This window comes from Lonchura striata, chromosome 2 (genome assembly GCF_046129695.1).
Source record: "Lonchura striata isolate bLonStr1 chromosome 2, bLonStr1.mat, whole genome shotgun sequence".
In the NCBI taxonomy this organism is placed as follows: domain Eukaryota; kingdom Metazoa; phylum Chordata; class Aves; order Passeriformes; family Estrildidae; genus Lonchura; species Lonchura striata.
The window spans coordinates 78,716,760-78,743,381 of NC_134604.1; the positions used below are offsets into that span (position 1 = coordinate 78,716,760).

The following is a 26,622-nucleotide window of genomic DNA, read 5'->3' on the forward strand; positions in this document are numbered from 1 at the left end:
CAAAGAATGCCTCGTACAATTTTATTTTTTCTTATTTTCTGGGTTAAAGCTTGAATGGGGCAAAATCTTTAATGTGGTCTGTTCGGTTTCTGTGGTGCTTCCATCTATTCGCTGTTATACTATCAAAGTTAAATCTTGTTTCTTAGTGAGAATAAGTTTCACACTTCTTGAAATAAATTGAGATCAGCTGATTGCTTCCCCATATCCTGTCATTGGAGACAAACTGCAATTGCTTCTACATTGTGTGGATATACTGGCCTTGTGTAGTATGAGGTGAGTGACTGACTTATCCCCTTAAAAGCAGGGATGCCCCTGGCAAAGTTTAATATGAATGAGGGATCAAAATTAGTTCAGAATTGTTGCATTCCTCGCATTGAGGTCTTCTTCAGTCTTCTAAGAGGAGGAATTTCTCTTACGGAGATTTTCTTGGTTCTTTCATCCCTGAATGGAGCATCTGTGTTCTCGTGCGAGGACCACTTTAAATAACTGGGGTAGTGTAGTCTATACAAGTGTACGAGGATCTCCATCTCTTACACAGGATGTTTTCTACATGTGTGTTAGAGCCCAGACAGATTTACTGGGCTTAGGAATTGGGCCCTCATTCTAAAGTGCTGGGAGAAAGTGGGAAAGTGTTATGACTTCTAGGATTTTAAATATGAAAGCGTGAGGATCCCCTGGTAAACCTCCCACATTTTCCCATCTCATTGATGTTTTACAGCTACACTGGAGGATATGAAATGATGGCTGCTAGAATGAAAGATTCTGTCTTGTCTTCTAAGTTTTCAGAAAAAGTTGATAGAAAATCAGGCTAAGAAATATTAATGGAGTTTCTGAAAGGTCCCAAAATGTTTTTAGAGATAGCACCATAGTACAATTCTATGAAAGATAAGCCTTTTTTGACAACCCCCCCCCCAAAAAAAAAAAAAAAAAAAGTAAAAATAAAATCTATATATTTCCCATGGTATTTAAACCAGCAAAGTCAACTGTAGTGTCAGGAAGCTGTTTCTGTTGCTGCCTGAGAAGCAGAGTCATGATTGTTGGGTATTTTCTGTGCATTTTCTTCCAATCTGACATCTAATTGATATCTAAATCATATCTCTGTTATATCTGTGTTGTAGTAAATATGCAGCTTAATGTGTGGTGATTGAATGTTTTATTTTGGACAGTGTAAAACTTGCTCTGTTCTTTTTGACAGCTGTTTAAAGGATGTGTATTTTTGATTTGTCCAATGTCTGAATATTTATAAGGGATTAAAATAAAGAGGTTGTTTAGCAGGTGCTGACTGCAATTTTGTAGCTGCAGTATCATAATCACTTCATGAGGTTTCTCTGTTAAGGAAATTGTCCTTGTTTAATGCTAAAGGATGTAGGTAATCTGTCTCTAATGCCAAATTATTTCAGGGTGTGCACTTCACTTTTTCCCCTGCATTTACGTAGATCGGAAAACTGAATGTTCCAAACAACTTGTGGAACAGTTTCCATATCAACTTTTATGTACTAAAAATGTAATTAAAGTTGTTCAACCTAAAACGTAAAAAAGAAAAAATTTAATTTATATGGCTTTTAAAAAGAAAATATTGCTTCTTATTTAACTGGTTTTGTGAGCATGGTGGATTTGAATTTACCCCAGTAAAAGTCAGTGCCAAGCCACTGTCACCTATTTAAATGTAAGTAGCTGGAACCATGAGGAAATACTGAATTTGAAGAGGTATCTATTCACACACATTTCTTCATTTATTTTATGCCTCTTGAGTGAATTCATGGTAATCAGTTTGTTAACATAAACAATGCAATCCCATTAACTTCTAAGGTAAATAGCATTAGATGCAAACATCTTTTTTACCTTGCTACATGGCTTGATTTGTTCTGCATATGGAAACACTGTGAAACTTTTGCATTTCTTCTTTTGTGTAAGTGGCTTATGACTCTTGTGATATCTCATCTTTCACCTGCTGTGTCAGCTTTGCATCCCTATCCCCTGTGCACTGGCCTGTGTTCTTCTCTTTCCTATTTATCACTGACACATCTGGAGTGGTGACATTCTTATTCCCTGTTCTGCTTTGATTTTAAAGCTAGTGGAGAGGTTTCTGAAGAGGGAATATGCTTACTTTCTGCTACTACTAGTTCCTTACAGTTTTCCCTGCAAGATGGCTGGTGTGTTTTGATAAAAATGAGTGTTTTTGTTTTGGTATTGGTCAAATATGCCCAAGAGAGATAATTCAAGTGTGTGGTTGGGGAGCAGGAAATTATGGAAAGTATTTGGTAAGGATTCATAATGCTATTACTTCTCACCAGCTTCTGAAAAGTTATCAGATAAAAACACTTGCTTTGGTTTTAAGTCATTAAACCTTGAGAGTAACCAAACAATGGGAATAGATTTATAGGTATTTTTATTGCATCAAGACTCTTCTTCCTCAATGCTTATTTTTATTTCTAAAATTAAAATCTGCTTATATCTCCTGACTCAATGAAAAGGTCTCCTCTAAATACTTTTTCTTATACTTGAGAAACATTAAGGCTAGTCTAGCTGTTATAATTTTATTGTTTACCTTAATCCCAATGCTTGGTGATGTATACAGAAGTGATCACTTTGGCTATTTGATCAAAGGACATTGCAGATGAGATCAAAAGAGATTTGGCTTTTGTAAGAATCAGGTTTGATTCTATGATACACCTATTGTTCTGAACCATCTAGGGCAGTTTGGGGAAGATATACAATAGCAAATATTTTGCATGTGAAGCTATTAGTTGAAGTGGTGAATAACCTTGGACTGGGTATATTCAAAGGACTGGTGTTGATCTATATCCTGTTGTGACAGCTGAGAGCAGCAGGTTGGAACTGCTGGACGAAATCCATACTCAGTTGCCCACTGTACTTTCTTCTTGTCACTACACAATGTCAAATCAAAGACACTTTTTTATTTTATTTTTTAAACTGTTGCTTATTCTAGCTATTTACTAATTGAAAGAGAACATAGGCTTGCTGCCATGGTAGTAAAATGGGAAAAATAATTTAAATCAGTGGCAGACTGTGTCCAGTCGGAGCATCCACCCTACATAAGTAGGCCGAAGTGGAATACAACTTCCAAATATAATAAAGTGGTGCTTTTCTTTCTCATTAGCTATTTTGGTGCCTGCTGATTTTGTTGGATCCCTGTATCAAGTTGTAAATGGTGTGTGAAATAAAACACTTCTGAGCTAACGTCTATGATCCTCATGATTGCAAATGCTCTTCAGATTGCTATGGTATGTTTTATTTAGATCGGACATGGACGTCTACCTAATGCATAATGTTCAGTTTAGAAAGTAGATAGAAAAAAGACCAATCTGAACCAGTTTTTGATATCTGGGTGGTAGTGCTGGGAGTTCCTCACTGGCTAGTCTTAATTCCCACCCCTCTCCTAATTATGAAAACAAAAATTTGAGACTTGAGACTTACACTTGACTTGTCAGCAGCACATTGGCAATCAATGCAGTACTTCATTAATTCTTGACTCTAAGCCTGAGATCCAGCTTCTGGTGATACAGTCTATTAAAAAAAAAAAAAAAAAAAGTAAAATCTGTCTTAGCTTAGCTTGTGTATCCTTATTACATAGCTTTTACTGAATCAAATGAATATTCACTAAATGAATATATGTATTAGGTGAATACGTAAAAAGAAAGAAATATATTCCAAAATGTGTTTTTTCTGAAAGGGTAGTACGAATTTTAGTCTGTCGTGTTTTATAGTGGCACTTTGGTATGATAATGTCATTCTACTCTTTGAGAATTTATACTGTCAATTGGGATAGGGCTTGGGGATCTCTGTGTGCCTCTGAAGTGAAAGAATGGAAACTTGGCAGCTCAAAGTCATTTTGGAATGAAGCTTGCTTAATGATTTCAGTATATAGACATGAATCATGATTCAATAGCTACTAAACCAGCTCTATCTACCTTATCAGAATCTGTTAATCTATGTGTTTTTAGCTCCCAGCATAATGCTCCTAGTTACTCAGATCCTGTCATTGGTCCCTATGCTAAACTCCTTTTCAAGACGGAAAACAAGGATATCCTCAACAGATTATCCTATCAAACACGGGGAGCTGAGTGCAATGCAGCTTTCAAAGTGCCCAGTATGCACATGATAGCAATACTGTTTGAACCACCTGCACGATTTTCCAGCCACCTAGGAGCAATAGCTGTAGCCAGATTGGAGCATATTTAGCTGCAGAGCTGCAGCACCAGGGCATTTGTCTCTGTAGAGCAAAGTGAAAAGGAAAGCAAATCATGTTCTTTCTTCTTTTCCACACTGATTCAATAACAATAGACACCCATATTCCCCAAACCAGCTGTACTTCTTGTGTCTGAAGCTGTTGCCAGCAGATGTTAATTACTTTTAAATGTTGTCTTATTTTCTTGATGTATTTTTAACTTCTGCCCCCCCCCTTTTTTTTTTTTTTTTTTTTTTTTTTTTTGTAGCCTTAGTGGGCTCAGGCAGGTTACAAGTACGACATGTCATTTTAATAATGACTCTGCAAGGAAACCTGAAGGAGTAAAACAAAGCATTTGCTGCATTGAAGTGTTTTTGTTGCATACAGCCTCTCTACTAGGTTTTGCAGAGAGGATCACTTCCCTGGTAAATGCTTGAAGAAAGCCCTTGCTGATTAGAGGTGATGAAGGCCATCACTTCTCCCTCTCCTTTTGTTTTGATTCTGTTGTTGTTAAGCTGAGGAGCTGATGCCTGTTGTGTGCTCTTTTCCTTGGTCTCTATGCTGGCATGCTCCCATTTCTAAAGTGAGATCTACCAAAGCAGCTAATGGCAATTTGCATCTATAAGTGCTACTTTAAAGAAAAGAGAGATAATTTCAATGTGTGCACATGTGTTTGATTTATTCTAGTGGTTATGTGCTATTTGCTGCTCCTGTGATTGAGGACTGCCCATTCTGTGAATGTGCTTAATACTTTGAAAACTTGAAAGTTATGATGGCACCCCACACAATGTCAAAATGTGCATTTGAAGTAAAAGCCCAGCAATTCAGTTCATCTGGTCTTGTTCATAGCAGGTAAAAGGCTGCCTTGATGACACTTAGAGCAAATGAATTTCTCTCCTGCAGTCATGCACTGAATAAATTGCTTGATCTAGTTCAGTACAAAAGGACATGATCTATAAATAGTTAACAGAGCTTTCTTCAGGACAAGTGATCTATAGACTGGAACTCTCTCTTGGGGTCTTTTAAAAAAGTAAGTGCTGATATGAACAAAAGGAAAGTTTGTTTAAAAAAAAGGCCTTTTTAATGAGATTGAAACTCACATACTTTAACTTCCTTTTGAAAGCATCTGGCCAACCACTTCAAAAGTCCAAAAGGCTAACCTTACAGTCACTTGAAGAAAAGAAAAAAGGTCAGTCTGCTAATCTGATGTGAATATATTGTCAATAACTGAAAATACAGGATAATACAGCTGGTTAATTTGAATCAAAGAAATTGATGTCATATAAGCATCAGTGAATTCAATTTTTACAGTTTTAGGCTTAAAGGAACTTCTTTTTATGACACTTTTATACATTTGTCTGTATACCACACTGTTGGCCGCAGGGTCTCTCTCTGTCCTATATGCTCTTTCATGCACTTTTTTTGGCAACTAATATTGCAGGTTTTTAGACTGTTGGTATTTGTAATAAGCAAAACTTCTAAGACATTTATGTGTGCTAAATGAAGTGTCCATCTACCAAATTTCATAATGTGGCATTTTTAAGAAGGAAGAAAAATTCTATAAAATCATAGATTTGTTAACGTTGAAAAATATCTCCAGGATCAATGAGTCCAACCTTTAATCTAACACACCTTGTCAGCTAAACCATGGCACAAAGCCTGCTTTTCCAGGAGTATTCTGTGGGAAACAGTTCCAAAGGCTTTACTGTAGTTCAGGTAAGCAATATGCACAACCTTTCCCTCATCCTCTAGGTGGGTCACCTGGTCATAAAAGGAGACCAGGTTGGTCAAGCAGGACCTGCCTTTGCTAAACCCATGCTAGCTGGGCCTGAGCCCCAGTTGTCCTCTCTATGCTATGTGATTGCACTGAAGCCAATCTTCCCCAGCACCAAGGTCAGGTTGACAGGTTTGTAGTTGCCCAAATCCTCCTTCTGACCCTTCCTGTAAATGAGTGTCACACTGGCCAACCTCCAGTCACCTGGGACAGGCTCAGTTAACCGTGGCTGATGATAAATGGTTGAGAGAGGCTTGGTGAGCTCTTGCAGCAGCTCCTCAGTGCCCTCGGATGGATCCCATCGGCCCCACGGAGCTGTGAGCGTCTCAGTGGCACAGCAGGTCACAAAGTGCTTCCTCCTGGATTGCCGGGCTCTGTTCTGCTCCCTGTCCCTGACTGCCAGCTCAAGGGCTGGTTGTCCTGAGGAAAACCAGTCCTTCTGTTAAAGACTGAGGTAGAGAAGGTATTAAGTACCTCTGCCTTTTCCTCAGCCCTGGTTACAACATTCCCCTCAGCATCCAATAAAGGATGGAGATTTTCCTTGGCCTTCCTTTTTGTTGTTAATGTATTTATAAAAACACTTTTTATTATATTTCACAGCAGTTGCCAGATTGAGTTCTAGCTGAGCTTTCGCCTTTCTAATTTTCTCTCTACGTGATTCATGTACTCTTCCTGAGTTTGCTGCCCCTTCTTCCAAAGGTCATAAACTCTCATTTTTTCTTGAGTTCCAGCAAAAGCTTCCCGTTCAGCCAGGCTGATCTTCCCTGCCAGCTTGTCTTTCAGTATGTAGTGATGGCCTGCTCCCACACCTTTAAGGTTTCCATCTTAAAAGTATGTCCAGCCTTTCTGGACCCTTTGTTAATAAGGGTGGTTTCCCAATGGACTCTGGATCATTAAGTTTTCTTTCGCTGAGTTGAGAGCAGTCATCTTGAAAGTGCTCTCAATACGGCTTTCCCTGCCTGTGTATGACCTGTGCATGTAAAGTTGGGGTTTTGGTAGCAGTGTGCATGCAGAATTGGATGGTGATGGTGACAAAGTGGCAGGCATGTGTTGGCTGCTGGGAATGTCAATTCTGTCAGTGTCTCCAGGACACATCTAGCACCAGGACTGGCACCAGCAAGCACAGTGTGTGCACATATGACTGGACACAGCTTAGGAAGCAGATATATGACTGTGAGGGCTTGGAGGCCAGAAGGCATCTCTCTTAACTAGAGAGAAGAGAAAGCCATCTATTTAGAAATTTGCCATATATTTAGAAAGTTTTTGGGAGAGCAAATCATTCAGAGCCTACAGAGAAACTGAAAGCTAAGTGTCCAGACTAGGAAATCACTTGAGCAGGTGAAGGTCACTGGATTGATCAATTGAAAAAAAATTAAAATAGCATAGTACAGTCCCCTGATCTAGGTGAGGAAATCAACTAAGACTTCTCTAAACAACTGAAGGAAATCTCTGTCACAGGATGTGCTGGACACCTGACATCATCTGGAAGGACAACATATGGGATGAATGGTGGAAGGTTTCTGAATGGAGTTTGGGATAACTATTTGATACTAGTACTGGATAGATGAACTGGTGTTGACACACCCAGATCTGCAACTCACTTTCAAGGAAGAACTGATTGAAGAGGTGATACCAAAGATAGTCTTGGCTATGACAGCCACGAAATAAATGGCTGTCCGAAGGAAATGAAGAAAAAGATTAGCAGGGCATAGATCCTGGACACCAGGCTAGTGGATGTCAGTGCATTCTTTATTTGTGTAAGGTGCTCCACTTGCGTTGGGACAACTTCAGGTATCAGTATGGGCTGGGGGATAAATGGATTGAAAACAGCCATGCTGAGAAGGATTTGGGGGTGCGGCTTCATGGGAGCCAGTAGTATTGTGGGCTGCATCAAAACCAGCATGGCCAGCAGGTGAGGAAGGTGATGCTGTCTCTCTACTCCACTCTGGTGAGATCTCACGTGAAATGGTATCAACCTGACAGACTTCTATGATAAATTGACAGGATTTGTGGTCTAGGGGAGAGCAGTGAATGTCATTTACCTTGACTTTAACAAGTCTTTGTCATGATCTCACCCAGCAAGATAAAAAGCCAGTTGAGTTGTCAGACTCAGTGGGCCATGGTTAATGGGTTGTACTGTGCTCAGAGATCACCAAGGGACTATCAGGGATTGTATTGTGACCAGTTGTGTTCAACAACCTTATCAGTACCTGGAGGCAGCAGTGGGAGTGCACAGTCCTTAGATCTACAGAAGACAGAATTGGAGAAAGTGCTCAATGTAGTCAAGGGCAATGCTGCCACCCAGTGGGACCTGGGCAAGCAAGAGGAATGGGCTAATGGGAACTTTGTTAAACTGACCAAAGTCAATGTCTGTCTTGTAGACACAGTATTTGATGTGGTTTGAGTTTTGAGTAGCAGGATCTAATGACTTCCCTCTATCTGCAGACTACACCTCTATTAACAGCACAGGGCACTGATAGCAACTTTTGGTGCCAGGGCACGCTGCTGACTCGGTGACGTCCTGCTTATGTGTCTGCCCAAGTCCTTCTCCACACAGCTGCTCCCTAGACAGTCAGGTAGCAATGTATCTTCGTGATGGGTTCATCCTTCTCACATGTTGGACTTAAAAATTATTCTTGAATTTTACAAAGTTTTCATTATCCCTTTCCTCTTGCCTGCCTAGGCCCCCCACGATGGCAGCCCTGCTCTCGAGTGTTTCACCCAGTTTTGTGCCATCTGTAAACTTGATGAGAGTATACTGTCACCTCTTCCAGGATATGGTCCTGGAAAAATCAAATGCTTTGGGAGTAATCAAACCCTGGGTTACTATCAAATACAGTCCAAAGAACAGCAGAGTAAGATATACAAGAAGCTTAACTAATAAGAACTGCCCACATGGGAAATCTTACTGGGTTTCTTTGCATTTATGCATAATTCATTTGCATTTATGAATGACAACGTGTGAAGCACTATTTTGTTGCTGCTATTTGCAAATGTGGCAAATATGATTCTGATTTTCTTCAAGGTTTTTAAAGGTAATGTGGGGAAGTTAGAGAAAGTTGTATAAGAAGACCCAATAGTTTCCAAGACATCTCTGCAAATTACCACATGTTCTTGCAGGCTTGAGGTAGCCAGTAATTTTCATGATAAGGAAGTGTGTTGTGATTATTTGCTAACTGTGAATTTTTTTACATTAAAAACTAGCAAAATATTTTATGACATGCCTGGGGTTTCATGCATCATGCTTCTAAAGGACATCTTGGGCTCATCACCCCCATGAAGACTTTCCTTACATTCTTGAGGTTGCATGGGACTGCAAAAGGTAACCATTGAAAGAGAACAGTTTTCACTTGCCTTTTGTCTTCCATCCCCATGTGCTTCTCTGTTGGCTAGACAGTAGATTAGATGAGAATTCCATGCATTTTGTGAAAACTGGGAACCAAAAACTGCTTTATCCAACCCAATTTGGCTTAGTCTGAGGTCATTGCAGACTGTTGCTGAATACTGCTGCCTGTGGCTGGGCCTTCTATTGCCACACTGTGCTACAGATTGTCTGGTCACCCCCTCTTCTGCACAAGAAGCAATACCTATCCTTTACCTGATTTGTAAAAATGTGAAGAATCTCCTTGATGTTTTGGCATGGATGGTGTGGTTAGCAGTGATGGAGGTAAGGAGTCTTCTGCTTGAGACAGATCTTTTTGTAGGTTTTGTAGCCTCAAACATATAAGCTACCTCACGTTTACAAGAGTTATGCTTGCTGTTATTGTTCTTTCCTTGCAGGAATGATTTTAAGGTTCACTTTGTAGAGCCCTTGCTGCCCACTGGTGCCTTAGATTAATGCCAGTTGAAGGGAGTGGAGGCTATGACAATGAATATTCATACCCTGTGAAGAGTAATGTCTGTTTTCCTGAGAAGTACCTCTTCATGGGCAGCTGCCTTGGTCAGAGAAAGACTTTAGCAAGGCAGGTCTGCAGAGGGTGATATTTCATTTTCTAGATATGATTGGTTAGAGAATGTCATCACTTCTGTTACAGTAAGAGGTAGAATTAAGTGCTGTAAGTCCTATGCTGAGGGTGGCATAGCCAAGTCGTTAGGGCCAGCATCTTGAGTTAAACACCATGCTGAGAGGCAGAATTGAAACCATGGGATTAAATCAGCAGACTTAAGTTAGTTGGACTCAAGGCTGGCATGAGGAACTTCAGACATAATGTTTTGAAGGATCAGGCAGGAAACAAATGGTTTAGCTGCCCTCTAGTCTCCTGGAAAACCACCTTCATTTCCAGGAGAAAAGAAGTGACATGTGCCAGATGTACGCGAGACTTTGCATTAGTAAATTAACAGGGCTATAACACTCAGGCTTGTGCTGCCTTCTTTAATTGCCTGACATGCACACAGAATGCCAAATTATGTTCTCTAAAGGAAACTGAATGCAGATTATGCTTTGCAGCTCTTTGCACTATTGGTTAGCTGGTACATATCATGCTGAACATCAGGAACTCACTCCACAAGAGGTGAAGGGGCTGCTACTTGTGTAGTTCAGGTGCATGCCAGTGAAAGTCTGCAAAGTTGTGACAGTAGGGTAAGCTGTTGACCTTTTTCTAGCATTGTGTCTTGGACTTGTCACTCTTCTTTCTGAGACCTCATTTACAGTAGCTTTTGAATTGGAAATAATTGTGAAGGACTGTGGCTGCTTTCGTCTTTTATGTCCTCACATAGGAACAAACAAACCTTTTAAAAAAGGAATAATTCACTACCACCATGTCACATGGTTGTAGTGCAACAATGCAAACACAGTTACTGTAGATGCATAGACACATATGTGTATACTTGGAACTGAGTAGTTAAGGATAAAGCTACACTATATAGGTGTGGTAAAGCACAATGTGACCCACTGCAGGAGTGAATTGACTGGGATATTTTCCCTGCATTTCAAGTCTTAGCATCCATTGCATGGTGATTTGTTCATGGCTGTCTTAGGAGCAAAGAAACAAAGTAACATGGGAAGTAGTCAATGCAATGTCATTAGTTAATCCCCATGTCCCCCTTCACACCCTAAACCCCCACCCCCAACCCCCCAAGCCTAAAGCAAAAAGGTCCTGAGTTTATTGCAGTATTCATTAGGTTCAGTTACGTTATCCATTGCTAGAGGAGGAATGAAGGCAAATGCAAACTTCTGACAGGTTCTTCTACCATCTTCTCTCTTCCCTTATTTCTACCTGCTAGCCGTGCTAGGCTGTTGGCTGTTGAGCTGCAGAAAGAAGGTTTGCTCTGTTAGATAAAGTGTTGGTTTGATTTCAATCCCCATCTGGTTTTGGCACTCTGTGTCCTGTCTTCCCCTCCACCCCTGCCTTTTACCTCATTTATAGTAAAAGGAATGTGGTCACTACATGGTAAATATCTTATCCTCAGTCCTTGTTTATTTTCTCTGATATCTTGACATCCTCTCTTTGTCATCCTACCTATCAGAGCATAGGTAGCCACATTTCCTTGGGATTCTCTTGGCTTCACATCATCAGTTGGTTACACATTGTGCAAATAATGCACAGGTAGTGTATAGACCATTAATTTAAGAGTTAAACTCAATGATACTTGTGGATCCCTTCCAACTTGGGAATATTCTGTGATTTCTGTCATCTTCCTCAGTTGCACATAACATAGTGAGCTGCAGGTGAAGGCAGCTAAGACCCGGTAGCTCCATTCTGTGAGAAGCCTGCTGCAGTTTATATATAGTTCATATAACCCTTCCCCTGACCCTCTTATTCTTTCTTAAACAGAGAAACCATAATAGTGGTAATATATTATCTGCTGGTTTCCCTATTGTATATAAGCAGCCTGGAGTGCCATGGATTGTTTAGGCTTAGCATCTGCTTGCGCTCTCCTTTCAGGGTGGGTTCCACCAGAAATGTTTGATATTAATGTAATCTGGAATCAAGAATGGAGAGACTTGTATAGATCCTTGTGAGGGATTTTGGACAGGTCATTTACCACTGTGACAAAGAGGTTTACTCCTCTTTTGCTCATCTGTACAGTGACAAAATAGCTAATGATTAGAGTGAGTTTGTTGTGGAGGTATTGACTTGCATCCTGCCCCTGGAACACCCTTTGTGAAAACTGTAGATAGCAGCTATAGATTTTCTCTGAGGCTGCATGTAAATCCTACACTGCCACAAGCAGTATGGTGTATACTTGAAGGATGTTTTGATGACCAGTAGCCTCGTCTGTTTTGATGGTGCCTCACCTCTATCTCTGGAGACATATGGTAAATGATGTTTCAGACCCAGCCTCCTGTGCTGACAGTCTTTCTCTTTCTCTGGTTTTAAAAATAGCAACATTTAAAGAATTTAAATAATTGCCCTACTGAAGTTTACTTGGTAATCACAGAGGATTGAGACAGAGCACTGAATTTGCTTTTCTCCATATGGAAAAGTCTTTTTGAGATGTTTCTCCTGTTCTCAATAAAGACAGTATTTGCTGATACACGTTTGCTGAGAGTGGGCTGGGTTCACCAAAGTGTTCCAGCTGCTCTGCAGTGCTCTGGAAATGCAAACCAGCTGCAGGTCTGGCTTAACTCAAGCCAGGTTTGTGGCTGGTTTGCATCACTGGAGCAGTGTAAAGTACCTGAAGCATGCCAGCTAATCTGGCCTATTGGTGAACCATTATAAATGATTTGTTTTTCTTCTTGTTCTTTGCATGTAACTTTATTTATAGTCAAAAAGCCCATGGAAATTTTATAGATTGTATCACTAAGGCAAACTTTGTGTTTAATTAAAGTCTATAAAATTTGAGTGTTTTTTAAGGCAGAACTATTTCTTCTTAACTGAAATAAATTTATCAAATTACACTCTGCTCCTCTGCATTTCTCTGTTACAGATTTCTTTTAAGATACTTATTATTAGATCAAATAATGATAAGTCTGAGATCTAAGAGTAGGCTTCATAAGTTTTATTTTGCAAAAGGTGTGCTTAGGTTTTATTCTAAATGTATTGATTTTTTTTCTAGTTTATTGAGAATGTATGCAATAGTTGTGTCATCACTATTGTTTGAAATTTACTGATTAGAAAATACTTTGGAGATTTTGAGAGAGGAAGGAACTTGGTCAACCATTATTTTTCTTCTGTTTATAGTAAATAATAGTTATCTACCTTCAATAGAATGATGAGTGTTCAAAACTTGCCATAAATATTAATCACCAATTACGTTAGTCCATATATAATAATTTTTTCATAATGATCTCTGAGACTGTTATAGTGCTGAATGGGTGATGTGTGTTTTTAAGCAGTATGATGCAACAGAAGAACGATAGAAGTGTCATTACAGCTAATCTGATTTGGTTTTTCAAAACCCAGAATTTTTGCTCTTCACCTAGAAATATTTTTGCATAATGAATATGGTATGATTTAAAATAAAACCCACTTTCTGGATAAGCATATTGGCATTCAAGTCAGAAATTGTATTTCTCTGATCAGCTGTATACTGAAAGAAAACATGTCAATTTGCAAAGTTTTTCTAGACTTTGAGGCAAAATGCTGAAGAATTAATTACTGCCTCATATTAATTAAGATAACAATGCAAAGCCCTTCATTAGAAGCATAGGAAAAGTTCTTCCTTGGTCCTTGGAGAGAATATTATATGCAAGCCCTGTTGTGTGGGTTGCAAGGTGTCACTGGAATTTATATGCATTACTTGTCTAATTGCAGTAAATGTAGCATGTCCAGATAGGTTTAAAAGTTGGATGGCTGTTTGTTACTTGCTGGAAATCACTTGAAACCTTGCTACTCAGAGGCAGCTGTTCACAGGTCCTTCACCTCTCCCCAGAGATAGCTGGAAGACTGTTGTTGGACCCTGTCTTTTATGGCAGAAGCAGTAAACATGACAGGTTGTTTGGGAGCCATCTGTTTTAAAATGGTTGCTGCTTTGTATGCAGTAATGAACTTGAGATCAGTTTTCTGTCTGTCTTTATAGTAACAGCCTTGTTTGGTGTCACAACAGGTGGAAGTTGATGGGATGAAACTAAATGTGACCAGTGAGTGGAACCTGGCTTCACCCTTGTTGTCTGTCACCATTGATGGCACTCAGAGGACTATACAGGTAATCTCACCAAAGCCTCTCGGGCATGCAAATAATACTGAAACGTGGGGCCTAGACTTGCTGCATCATAAAAATTATGTGATGTTGTACAAACAGGAGAATGTTTCTACTTTGAGACAAATACACTTCACTGAAGCTCTGAATGCACTCAAAGTTACTTACCTAGAGTTTTGAATATCTTGCTTTTAAGAAGAAGCTCATTATTTAGACAGAAGATTACCCCAGCTTATAGGCTCTCTTTTTTTAGTGGCTTGTGAGGAGATAGAGTTTCTTAATCATGTAAAAAATAAGCAGTGGTTTACTGAAAAAAACCCAACCAACCAACCAAAAAAATGGATCAGCTGAAACAAAATAAAATAAAAAAAAACCTCCCTCCTAATCCACAACAAAATCCCACATGGGGACCTACAGTAAAAGGAGTCTCTCCCTCATGTTTGGATTGTATGATTATTACACTTCTGGGCCTTTGTAGTTTGAAAGTCACAGGGCAGTACATCTCTCATGTAAGATGTTTTTTTATATACTTATAAGGAATATGATTAGTTCCATGATTTGAGAAGATAAACATAGAAAACATCCCAAAACAGTGTGCCTCTAAGAAAAGAGGACTGAAAAGCTTAAAGTGATTGTATTTTCTTTTCTTCTGAACACTTATGTCTTTGCAACCAACTCCACATACCAGAGAATGATTTTCTAAATATAATCTCAGTCAGGATTTATATATTTGTTGACAAATTATTTATTTACAAATATCTATTGATCCTGGCAATAATGAAAAACAAATCAAAGCTTAATGAAAACATTTTTCTACGTACAACAGTATCTATTTCCTATACATTTATCAGTGATACAATGGTCAGATTTCTCATAATTTACAATGAAATGCATGAATTTAGTTTTTCCTTTTTGCCCCTGGTAAATTACCCAACTGCAAAATACTGTTTTTGCTGTGATTGAGTGTGTATATCTGAAATAATTATTTATTTTTAGGTGGTTGTGTGTTTTTTTTTTTTTGTTTTTTTTTTTTTTTTTTTTTTTTTTTTGGTAACTATTATAATACTGTTCCATTTTGGTGCCATTTTATAAAGTACATTCCTAATATTGAACAGGAAAAAATACCAGTGTATGAATCTATAAAACCTATCTAGGTGAAAAGCATTATATTTAGAATGGATAACTGTGTTCACAAGACCTCATTGCAAACTATATTACTATATGACTGGATATATAACTAATAGTAGTAACACCATTTAACTAATAAGAGTTGAATTGGCAAAAATTAGTTTCAGAATTAATGATCATATGATCTGAAGAAGCTTTTTCCTAGGAGCTGAGCCAGCAGTAATGTTACTTGCACTCCCCGAGTATGACCAAACCTTATGAAATACTGCAGATCTAGGCACAGCAACATGCAACGACTGACTGCATGGTATCTAGCCAACAGAATGTGGAATAAGCACATATGTTGTTTCCTTCTCAGATTTTATCTGCATTTGCTTTTAGCAAAGAAACTCAGTAGCTTGAGAAGTTATTAATCTTTTAGTGTATATATGTAAATTTATGGGAACCTTAAACTTGACCTCTCATAGTCGCTCACTGGAATCAAAATTGGTTTTTTGGTTATATAGTTCTGTAGACCTGCCCCACTGCAAGAACCAAATTAGACAAGTGTGTTCCTGTAGGTCAATTTGTCTCCAAACACAATTGACCCCTGAGTCTTGAAGTATCTTTTTTCTGCGAAACCTAGCCCTAGAGCCATTTAAGCAACAAATATGGAAGAATCGAATAATTCCAGCTGTGCTTTATTAATTTTCAGCCAATCTAGTTTTTCTTCATAGTTGGTTTCATTCTTCTAAATTTGCTCAACCAAATACAATCTTTGTGAATATTTTATTCCTTTGAAGGTTGGATTTATGCACCTGGCTCAATTCTGCAGTTTGGCCACAATCTAGCAAAGCACTTAAATAGTGTTAAATAGAAACAGGGAATAAAGAATTTAAAAATGTTTTTGTTTGAAATATATTTATGTAATTATAACTTAGAAATTCAAATTTTTGCATATGTGTTGCATGTTCAAAAATAAGTAGTTAAGCATGCTTCTGTATTTTCACTCCTCTACTAAATGCTCAATGAGAATTAAAGCAAAGCAGAACACCAACTCTGCTGCAGAGCTATGAAGGGCCTTTGAGTTGAAAGCCCACATTTTCTAGGACAGTTTCTAGAGAATGGGACCCGAGTGCCTGTGGAGCAGTATATGCCCTGGTCACAGTCTGTCTAGGGCATACCAGGGCACAAGAAGGATGTGTGGCAGCCCCCCTCCTCCTGCTTTTGTTTCCTGTGCGAGGAAGCCCATCTGTGTGCAGCAGATGGGAGCTGCAGAGTGCCTGGCCAGGTCCCCAGATGAGAGTGGGACCAGAACCCTGGGGTGTACTGCAGGTCCTGTGGCTACAGCATAAGGGCTCTGAAATCATTGTGCTGCTTTGGGTTACTGTGAAATCCATAGGATTTGATACAAAGTGGTGAAGTGGTGAAAACTTGGGATCATTTGAGCAGGAGACTTCTGAGATACAGTTTCCAGGAATAGGACTGTGGGACCCCATGACATTTATTGTAGTACTCAGATTTCATCATGGGGGTTTTTTGTGGCCGTTTTTAGTAGTTTCTCAGCATTTTTTCTACTTATGACTAAACTCTACCTCTCATTTGGTGAGGGTGAATTTAACACATCCTGAAGTGTAGGACTTTGTTCGGCAAGCAAACGACATTTTTATTGTACAGAAATACTTCACCAAAATGGTTTCCCCATACTTGTTTCAAAAGATTTTAGTGACTCAGAATTTGACTTACACCTAGGTATTATGAATTTGGACTTTGCTGAAAATCAAAGAACTATAGGAATATAGTTACAATACACCTTCCTCACATTTGAAGTGATTTGGTTTCATTTAATTGCAAATGCATGTTTTAAATACTGAGATAAAACAGGATTTGAATATATTACCTTTTAGTAAATATTTAGAATATAAATAAATTAATAAATGAAGGTCTTAATGATTCCTGTGAAGAGTGAGTGGAAAAGTGGAGGTTGATTTGAGTTGTGGAAAAGAAAAATAATTCCAGTGGAAACTGAGAGAATGGTGGCTTGGTATGGTATCCTGGAAAGCAATAAGTTGGAAGAAAGACAACAGGCATATTTTGGGACAATTAGGGCATTTTTACTTCTCTGTCTCTCCTCCCATATACAAGTAAGCTAGATTTCAGTGAGCCCTGTGCCCACAAAAGATGTCCATGACCTCTTCTGTCTCCAGCATGAACTGGGGAACAGGTGGAAGGAAGGAATTAAGCTGTCTTTTTCCACTGAGTTTGAACACCTTCTATTCCGCATGGGAACTAGAATCTGAAGGGACCTCTAGATACATCAAGGAATCCATGGGGTCCAACAGATGGGCTTGAACTTAACTGCAGCTTTGTCCTTACTAGTCAGGTTGCAAGGGACAACCTTCTGCTGGGACAGTGCACAGGAACACCAGGTATCAGCAAGGTGAGCAGGTTGCTCAAGATAAAAACGACTCTAAGAGGAGACCCTCAAAGCAACAAGTACTTGTATTTGGGCAAGTTCTCAAAAACCACCCTGCCAACCACATAGATTTCAAGGCTGCTCTATGGTAATGCTACATGGACAAATTTTACAACTGCTTAGTGCTGTTGAATGCTTTACCTTCATTGAGCCCACCATCAAACACTCAACTCATCCTACAATACCTTTTACTTGCAGATAGTTCCCCGTAGCAAAAGGATGCTGAGCCAGAACCATAGAATGGCTTAGTTTGAATTATTTGTTACCATCTTTGCCAATGTTGTTGTACCCCTTAGTTCCATCATATGCAGTCAGCCTTTTCACTGCCAAGCTGTTGGGCCCACAGCTCTGTTGTCTTGCTGTTATGAAACCTTCTACTCTGCAGAGGTAGTGTAAGCATTCTGCCGGGACCCTAGAAAACTTTTCATGGCTTTTGGCATCTTCAGCAAAGCAATTTTACAATAGCACTGGTGAGACCTCCTTTTTTTGTATTTCCTGGCTTTCAGAGAATTAGTCTCAGATGAACAGAAGCTCTGTAGGATGTAGTGAGAACTCAACTGGACAAGGTCCTGAGCAGTTTGGTATCACTTTGACATTAGCCTTGTTTTGAACAGGGAATATGACTACCTGATTTCCAGAGGTCCCTTCCAGCATCACCGTTCTGTGTCTGTTGGGCATCCCAAACTCTGCAGTGAAGAGGTCTTTATCAGTCACAGCAAGGTGTAATTAAGAGAGTAATGGAGTTTCTAAACAAGAACATGATCCTGTAAAGCTGAAATCATCAGTCTCAAGCTTCAAGTGTTTTTGTGAATGAAATAGATGAAGATTTATCAGGGGAGCTTTCTCTACTTAGTGTTAAAGGGAATTTGGTGATGGCATCACTTATTTTTTCATTTAATTTATTTATTGCATCAACAATTGCAGCAGGAGTAGTATATTCTGCATCCTGGGGTATGACAGATTTAAGTGCTTCCCTGATACAATGTTTCTTTAGATTATTATTTTGGTCTATAATAACAGAAGAAATGAGAATGCTGTAAGTTATGAAGTCTTTGTTCCAGGGAAGTGTCTGACAGGAGAACAAAGCCTTTGCCTAAGTATTCATTTCCTACAACTCTTTAGAGACTTTTTTCATATGTGTATTTTTTAAACTTTTGTAAGAAAAATTACCCTTTTTTAAAAATTTTGCTGTTTTGAGATCTCAGATGTAATCTGTGATAATAATATGATACATTATATAGGTTTTCAATCTAAAGTACCATTACCTCAGAACATTCATTTTCTTAACCCCTGAAAATTATTTTGGGAAGGTTTAGTGAGCAGTGTTCATGGCTGCTTGACAGTCCATTTTTTAGTGCTATGCAATTACTGCACATACTCTGCTCTTGTCCTTTAACCATGACTTCAAAATTTGTCTTGCTAGGTTGCCTCCAGAAGGCAGACGCAGAATAATCTGAAGACATTTGTTTATCCTATACCCACATAGCTGTACTTTTGGGTAGAGAAAAGCCAGTGTGAGCCCCAGCACTGAATTCCTGCTGGCCCACATTGATTAAACTGTTGCTCACTCCCTGGGTCTTTTTCAGCCTGTTACATTTGTGACTAACCTAGCTGAATCTGGGACAAATTTCTTGTCTGAGATTCAAATGGAGAATATGTGAAGGGAATAAAAGCTCATGAAACTACAGCAGAAGAATTAAAATCACACATCACTACCTTTATCAATTCTTTAATGAAAATGAATATATTTTCTTTTGTTCATTCAGGAAGGAAATAAGTGATCAACTGATATTTTCAATCAATCCCTGACATCCGTGGGGCACAAGGGATCTATAGGGCAGGATCTATGGGGCAGAAGGAATCTGTGAGGCAGGATTTCAGGATCCATGGGTCAGACAGGATCTATGGGGCACAGGGGAATCTCAATATGTTAATCAAATAACTCAATATGTTAATAAAATAATATTAGTTGTCATGGCATCTTATGCTGTATTTTTTTCCTCTTGGAGCTATCCATCTTCAAGATAAACAATATTCAAGATGAATAACTATAATGATTCTGTATGTGTCCAAGGAACAGAGCATTGTGTTCATTCACTGACAGAGCTTGTAGTTTTATGATATCTAAACCCTGAAAGATGAGAAATAGTTCTCTGGAACATGGTAACACATTCAGAGAGCAGAGGGGAAGGAAGAGGAGGGACATAAAAGTGAGAAAGGACTATGGATCCTGTCAAAAATTTTTCTCAGGGGAGTCACAGACATTATCAGATCTGGAATCACATGGCAGCATTTTGACTGCATGATTCCCCCCCTTATAGGAACAGGCATGCCAAAACAAGGGTAAAGCTTCCAGAATTTCTAGTCACATTGTGATTCAATGTACTTACAGCAAAAATTTAGAAGTTCACAGAGAAGATGAAATGCCTAATGATTGTATTGTTGTAAATCTCAGGTTGAAGTAAATGTCCTTTAGATTAATTCTTTACTAACACCAAATAAACAGTATTTCCTGTGGAGGCTTTTTTTGGGTGGGTGGGGGACAGGATTGTGTGGGGGGTTTTGGCTTGTTTGTTTTGACTGTTTCTTTTTTGTTAGTTTTAAAACCGGTCATCTACTTCTTTGTAACACCTCATTGTCTCAGAGGATTAAAGAAACACATGAACATACTTGGAAGGCACTCTCTGTATATGTAATAGCATACCTGCAGTGGTTTTAATATTAAACAAGCCTTGCAAAAAGAAGTAACAAGTAACAGTCACATTGGATATCCCATAAAGAAATTTTGGGAAGGATCTGTGTTTGTTTTTCTGTTTATGGGAGGACAGATATTCCTAAGTCATCTACTTCTGAATCCCAGGCATTAAAAGAACTCCTAAAATGTAGTGATATGGTGCTTCAGCCTCTTAGAAACTTCACCTGCACAATTATCTGTGTGGACCAATGCCCTGTAAGCCACTCACCCTGTATTTAACATCTATATTTGTACTGTTTGGGAACAGATTCCATTTAGTCCCTGGAAAGTGACTGAGGTAGCTTGCAACAGGTGCCAGGGGAGGCCAGTATTTCAGCATACTGGCAGGATTCATTTTAATGTGAAAGACTGCTTCAGCACAGTGCCACTGACATCAGTCTCAGACATCTTTCACAAGTCAAAACACTTCACATACAGCACTTGATCATCTCTTTCCCCACTGGATGACTTCTGCCCTTGTAAGAACCTGGGAAATGTGGACATGCCCTGAGGAAGAACAACTGACTGAGGCTGCTTTTACTATAAAGTGTGAACTGAAAGTGGTAATGGCTAAGGGTAGAGCAGTGCACAAAATCAGGCTAACTTCCCATCTGTAGTTTAATGCTCTAAGGGGAGACAATGATGGCAGCACCAGTGCAGAATGTTAAATTGTGAAAAAGTGGGGTGATTCCCAAAGTGGAAAGGCTTGTGAGGGTGAACAAGACTGAATGTGCAGTGTGATATAGACAGACTCCAGCATACTACAAATCTTGGTCACTTTGCTAGTCTGGGATTACATCCTTCCACTGGGATTTTGCACAGTGCAAAGGCAGTGCTGAAATGAAGTTCTGCTTGCTAGAAGGAGAGGGAGAATGAGACTGGTAAGGTCAAATCAATCACCCCTTTTTTGTTGAGAGGATGACTTAAAGGTTTCACAGCTATTTCTGCAGCTTTTTCCTCCTTTCTCACCCAACCATGGGACTCCAAAGGTAGGAGTGACATGGGTGGAAGATGGAACTTTCCAGATATCCAAGCACTCTGATGTATACAAAATGTCATAGGTTAAGTACTAGCAAATGAATCTGTTAGAACTTTACAAGGTAAAATAGTGTGGGTTTTTTTCCCTGATGGGAATATTCCCCCTATGGTGGGAATAATTTGTTTTTTAATTAAACCTCTCTGGGGATGATTCTGGCCTGTTTTGTTAGGTGGAATTGTCAAGAATTTATTCACCAAAAAATAGCATCCTCCATTTGAAATTCCTGGCATAAGATGTTCAGAATTTTTGTAAGTGAGCAGTTTAACTGAAGCGATAGGGGCTGGGCTACAAGAAATTCTGCATTCTGAAAAACAGCACTATGCTGGGAAACTACCAGTGTTTGGCTCAAAATTTAATCTGTAGCCTATCTGTAAATTTTCTGGGCTTTGGTTTGGTAGTTTGGTAATTTTGGTTTTGGTTTGGTAGTTTGTGACATGTTCAACTGGGAATACAGTCATGCCATAGCTTGAAAAAATTGCAAAAAATGTTGGTTGAGTGACAATATGTGTGTTTTCTGTCTCTAGAAAAAAGAAATGGTCTCCATTTACTTTCAGCAAATAAAGCCAGTACATAGCAGTTCAAGAGAATTGTGTTTGAGAAGGTTGTGTACCTATTTCTCTGATTGCCTTTGCCAGTTGAAATTATTTCTGACTTTTGGGGATATCATTACTTTTTCACTTGTAAGCAAAGGAAAAAAAAATTGCTTTTGGTCTGTTAGAGTTTCTTTGTTTTTGTATCATTCCTTCTCTGCAGCTGCTGCCTTCCAGTAGCTTGGAGAGTTTTAAAGACCAAAAGGTTTGTTGAAAATAGTCTAAGATCTTGTTGTTCTCTAATGTCAGCTTAGAGTGTCTTTCAGTAATATATATTTTATGTTTTCTTAGGCTGCTTTATCCTTCTTCATGTAAAGGTTGTTATCATTTTTATCTGCTAGTACTCATCCATTGCAGGCTTAATGCAAAGCTGATTGTAACCCTACTGCATCTTACAATGAATACATCATTGATATCCAACTAAGTGGAAATAATTTTCTATGGCAAAGCAGAAGAATTTAGTCATATCACACTACCCTTTTGTCACTTAGTGGGATTTACAGATTAAAATTATTATCTATGAAATTACTGTGGTATAGCATATATGAGATAGAGGAGGAGAATCAAACACATTTTTTATGATTGTATACACTTTTCTATTTTTACATGTGTACATAAGCATTTTGTTTGTATATACATAGCATATGCAGTATAACATACTGTAGCCTGTGTATGTAAAAATACATATAATATTTATGTAACATTCACACCCATTTGACAGCTTTGAGACTGCAGATGGATTTTTTGAATTTGTGATTCTTTTTCCAGATTTGAGTTAGCTTGTTACTTTCTCGTAAAGAGAAAAATATACTTTAAACTCACATGATACTAATTAAGTTAGTCTGAAGCTCTGTGCACTGAATCAGCCAGAAAATAAATTGGTTATAGCTAAGATTGCACATTTATATCAACAATGTAATTTTACTGTATTGGCAGGTAAAGACATGGGGGTGTTTTGTCTTTGAACAAATGATAAATTTCCCTTGCCTTTTTGCCGTAAACCTCCTAGCAAATAATTTGCAATTTATTAGGAGAGCAATGACAATGCATATAATTAGCTATTCTTCATTGTTACCTCTGTTTGATTACTTTCCTGCTATCACATGTAATATGAAACCATCTATTATGAGGTATAGAATATGTAAATAACTAACTTTACAAGAGAAACTGGAGACTGGTCCTTTTTCTAAAGAGGTGGGAAATAAAAGAATAATTGTTAACCATGTCCTTTCATTTTCTTGAAAACATCAATTACATTTACAAATCCCAGAAACACAAGCCTGCCAGTGGAACAGAAATAACTCTTTTCAGAAAAATCTAATCACATCTAATAGCTGAAATTTATTTACTGTAATTTGAAACATTAATTATGATAATGTTCTGACTTCTTTTGTAACACAGTTCTCAAAGCCTGGCAGTTCTCTTTGGTCTTGCTGTAACAAATGTTTTGTGACTTGAAGAATTTCTCTTTCTTCTTTTTGTGTTTTACATACACCTGTGAGGGAAATTGCTTTTTCCCCTCTGTTTCTTAACTATTTTCTTCACCTTCCCCATTACTCTCCCCCCACCCTTGTCCCCCCAGACGTTGATTTAAGAGATGGATTTTAGTGCTTATACTGACTTTAAATGCAATTGATACTGAATGTAATGATGTAATGCTTTTTTGGACACAGCAAACAGTAGCGGTGGGAAACTGCTGTAGAGGGATATCAGTATGCTCCAACAGTGTCAGGGCAGTAAAAATGCTGCTGATATATTTGTCTTGTCTTGAGACTGAGGCTTTAGAAGGTGCCTTCTTTATATACATATTTATTTGGCTTCATTAAAGTAATTATTGAATTATTTTTGCAAGGGCTTGGTGTTTGCTATGCTAGCTTATTTGGCAGCAAGTAAAGAATATCTGTGCGAGGAAATACTTTAATGGTTTGCTTTCCAGTTGTGAAAAGTAAGTCAAGTTGTCAGGATACCTGGCTTTACTCTGAAAGCCTTTAAAGAAAATGACAAAAGAGCCTCTATTTTTCTTTTTGTTTTGTTTTGTTTTTTAAGTTGTGTTTTTCTGTGTGACAGGGAGATTAGCCAAAAAATGGAATTTTTATTAGGACATGAAAAGGTCTCTAATGACCCTTGAAAGCGGACAAAAGGGTAGCACAATAAGTGACAGAACTCTAACGAGGGTGGAGGGCATTCCAGGAAAAAAAGAAATTAAATCCTTTAATTTTTTCGGCTTGCCATTTTCTGACAGCTTATCAAGTGGTTGGGACTTGTTTGTTTTGGCATGTGGTTCATTCATTGTGGGCAGCCGGTACTTTGTTCTTCTTTGTGGTTTCCAAAACCTGATTGTGTTTATCCTAGACTGTGGGAAAAGTGTATATTCCTGTTTCCTTTATAAAAGTAAACGTCAGGTTTTGTATGAAATTTTATTTCCCATATTTTCCATTCCATTAATCATTATTGTTGAAATATGTCAGGCTCTGGCACATCACCCTTTGTTTTCATATGATTGTACAGATTGCAATGTCAATGTGTGACCTGTTAAGTCAAAAAATAAGCATGTTTGGACTGTAGTAATTACTACTTCATAAAGTGTGGCTGAGGAACATGCACCATTAGTGAAAAGGGACCAGGATTTAATTTATTGCTATTAAAATTGTTTTGAGGGATATCTAGCTATTGTTGTGCAGCACTTTCTCATTTGGTCAAGACAAGACTTAGGGGAGCCGTGATTAGGGCTCTTCATATTTCTGGAGGTAGCTGTAGAATGGAAGGCAATAGTCTGTGTTTCCTGTGTGTAATGAAAAAGACAAAAATTAAAATGAGTGATACAGTTTGAAGTAAGCGTTATTTTAATCAAGTATTAGGAAAAACTTCCTAATGGTAAAGATGCAGAGCACTGGGATAAATTGCTTATGGAGACTTAAGTGGTATTTTTGCAATTGAAACATTTTGAGAATGAGTTAGAAACACATCATTTGGGAGTGACACTGGTGTGTTTTGATTCTGCTGGGAGTCTTAGGCTAGATCTCTCAAGATTATTTGCAGCCCTGTTCTTATGATTTTTTTGTCTTTAAAATGCTGAAGGCTTCTGTGTAGTTCTTTGCAGTAATACTCATCTTCTCAGATCAGTGCTTTAGTACTTTTATGTACACTTGGCATTATGTAAAATGAGGGCTGTGTTCCTTCAGTTGGGACCTATGTGGGCCAAAGCTTAGATAGAAGGAACAAAATGTGAGAAAAACCTTTTGACTGAAGGAGAAAATCATACGCAGGAAGAAAGAATTCTTTATATGTCTCGCATATTTAAATTATGTTTAATACTGTGTGTAACCAGTAATATATTTTCTCTTGCATTGTCTTGCGGCTTACTGACAATGTAATATTTGAAGACACTTTAATAACTTCAATCAACTCCTGAACCACAGTAGGTGACCAGACATTTCATAAGGTCATTTTTTTTTTCTGTTTTCAAAGTAGCATCATTGGAGGTTTGCATTTTAAAAAGAGATTAAAATGTCTCTCATTAGGAGAGAATGAAGATAATACTAAATGTGAGTAACAGGAATACAGAATCATAGAGATGGCAGAAGCCTCATTATTCATGACATTCGAACACAAAGTTGTTCTGTGTTGTACTTGGCCATATTTGCCTTCATTGTCCTTCAGAAATAAATTTTATTGAATTGACTGAACTAAAACCAAAATCTGAGATGAAGTGTGATTTAGATTTCCAGGACTTTTGTTGAAGGAAATTGTTTTATCTGTTTAATATATAGATTTATGTATGAAATTATTTTTGATTACTTTATAGTGATATGACAAAGAAAATGGAGAATGGTTGCAAATTTTGAGTTGCTTTAATAAATTCTTACATTTGTATTTTTCAGCGGATTTCTCGGAATGCCTCTGGAGAGACAAGCATTCAGTTTCTAGGCACAGTGGTAAGCATGTAATAACTGTGTATTGAAAAGAGTTTAATAGGTAGAAGAGTATAATGTAAACAGAAAGTAGCTAAATTACACTTCTATTACATTTACTTGTAGTTATGGGGGTCAGTATTATGTGTAAATAATCTGTGTTCTACCTTTCTATTTATTCAACACTGCATCTATTTCACTTGGAAGCTACAAGTAATTGCTTGTAGATTTGTAAGCTTATTGTAATATAATGAGGTTTGGTGCACATCAGGATGAGTCTCACTCTTCCTCACCACATCAACTTTCTGATCACTATTGCTTCACCATATCACATAACCCTATATCCCAGTAACTGTATTAGGAAAAACTGTTCCATAATGCAAAGTACTCTTTCTTGCTCTAACCAGATTTCGTAGCGCTGTAGTTCTCTCAGATTTTGTTTGCTGGATAGAAGTATGCCTAAAATCCTAATCAGATTTTATATAATTAGACAGAATTTACTTTATAAAATAGTTCTGTGGAACAGTCATGTATAATATACAAGTTTTGTGTTAGGTCATGGATGCTTATATACATACATGGGATTGAAGCAACTTCCAGTTTTGTGATTTGCATAGTTAAAATGCAGCCATTGAATTTTTCCAAGTTCCATATGCATCTAAAAATAGTTCTGAAAATGAAATAAAATCGAAGTATCCTCTAAAGTAAGTTGTCCTGCTT

General features: G+C 38.1%; 1 protein-coding gene across 5 annotated transcripts in view; it reads left to right on the forward strand.

Moving 5' to 3' along the window:
- PCCA (propionyl-CoA carboxylase subunit alpha) overlaps positions 1-26,622 on the forward strand; it is a 267,736-nt gene that overhangs the window by 183,076 nt on the left and 58,038 nt on the right. For all 5 annotated transcript variants that reach the window (XM_021530256.2, XM_077781501.1, XM_077781502.1 and 2 more), the window contains 2 exons: positions 13,953-14,051; positions 25,873-25,926. In XM_021530256.2, the coding sequence (XP_021385931.1) occupies positions 13,953-14,051; positions 25,873-25,926 (153 nt within the window). The remainder of the gene's footprint in view (positions 1-13,952; positions 14,052-25,872; positions 25,927-26,622) is intronic.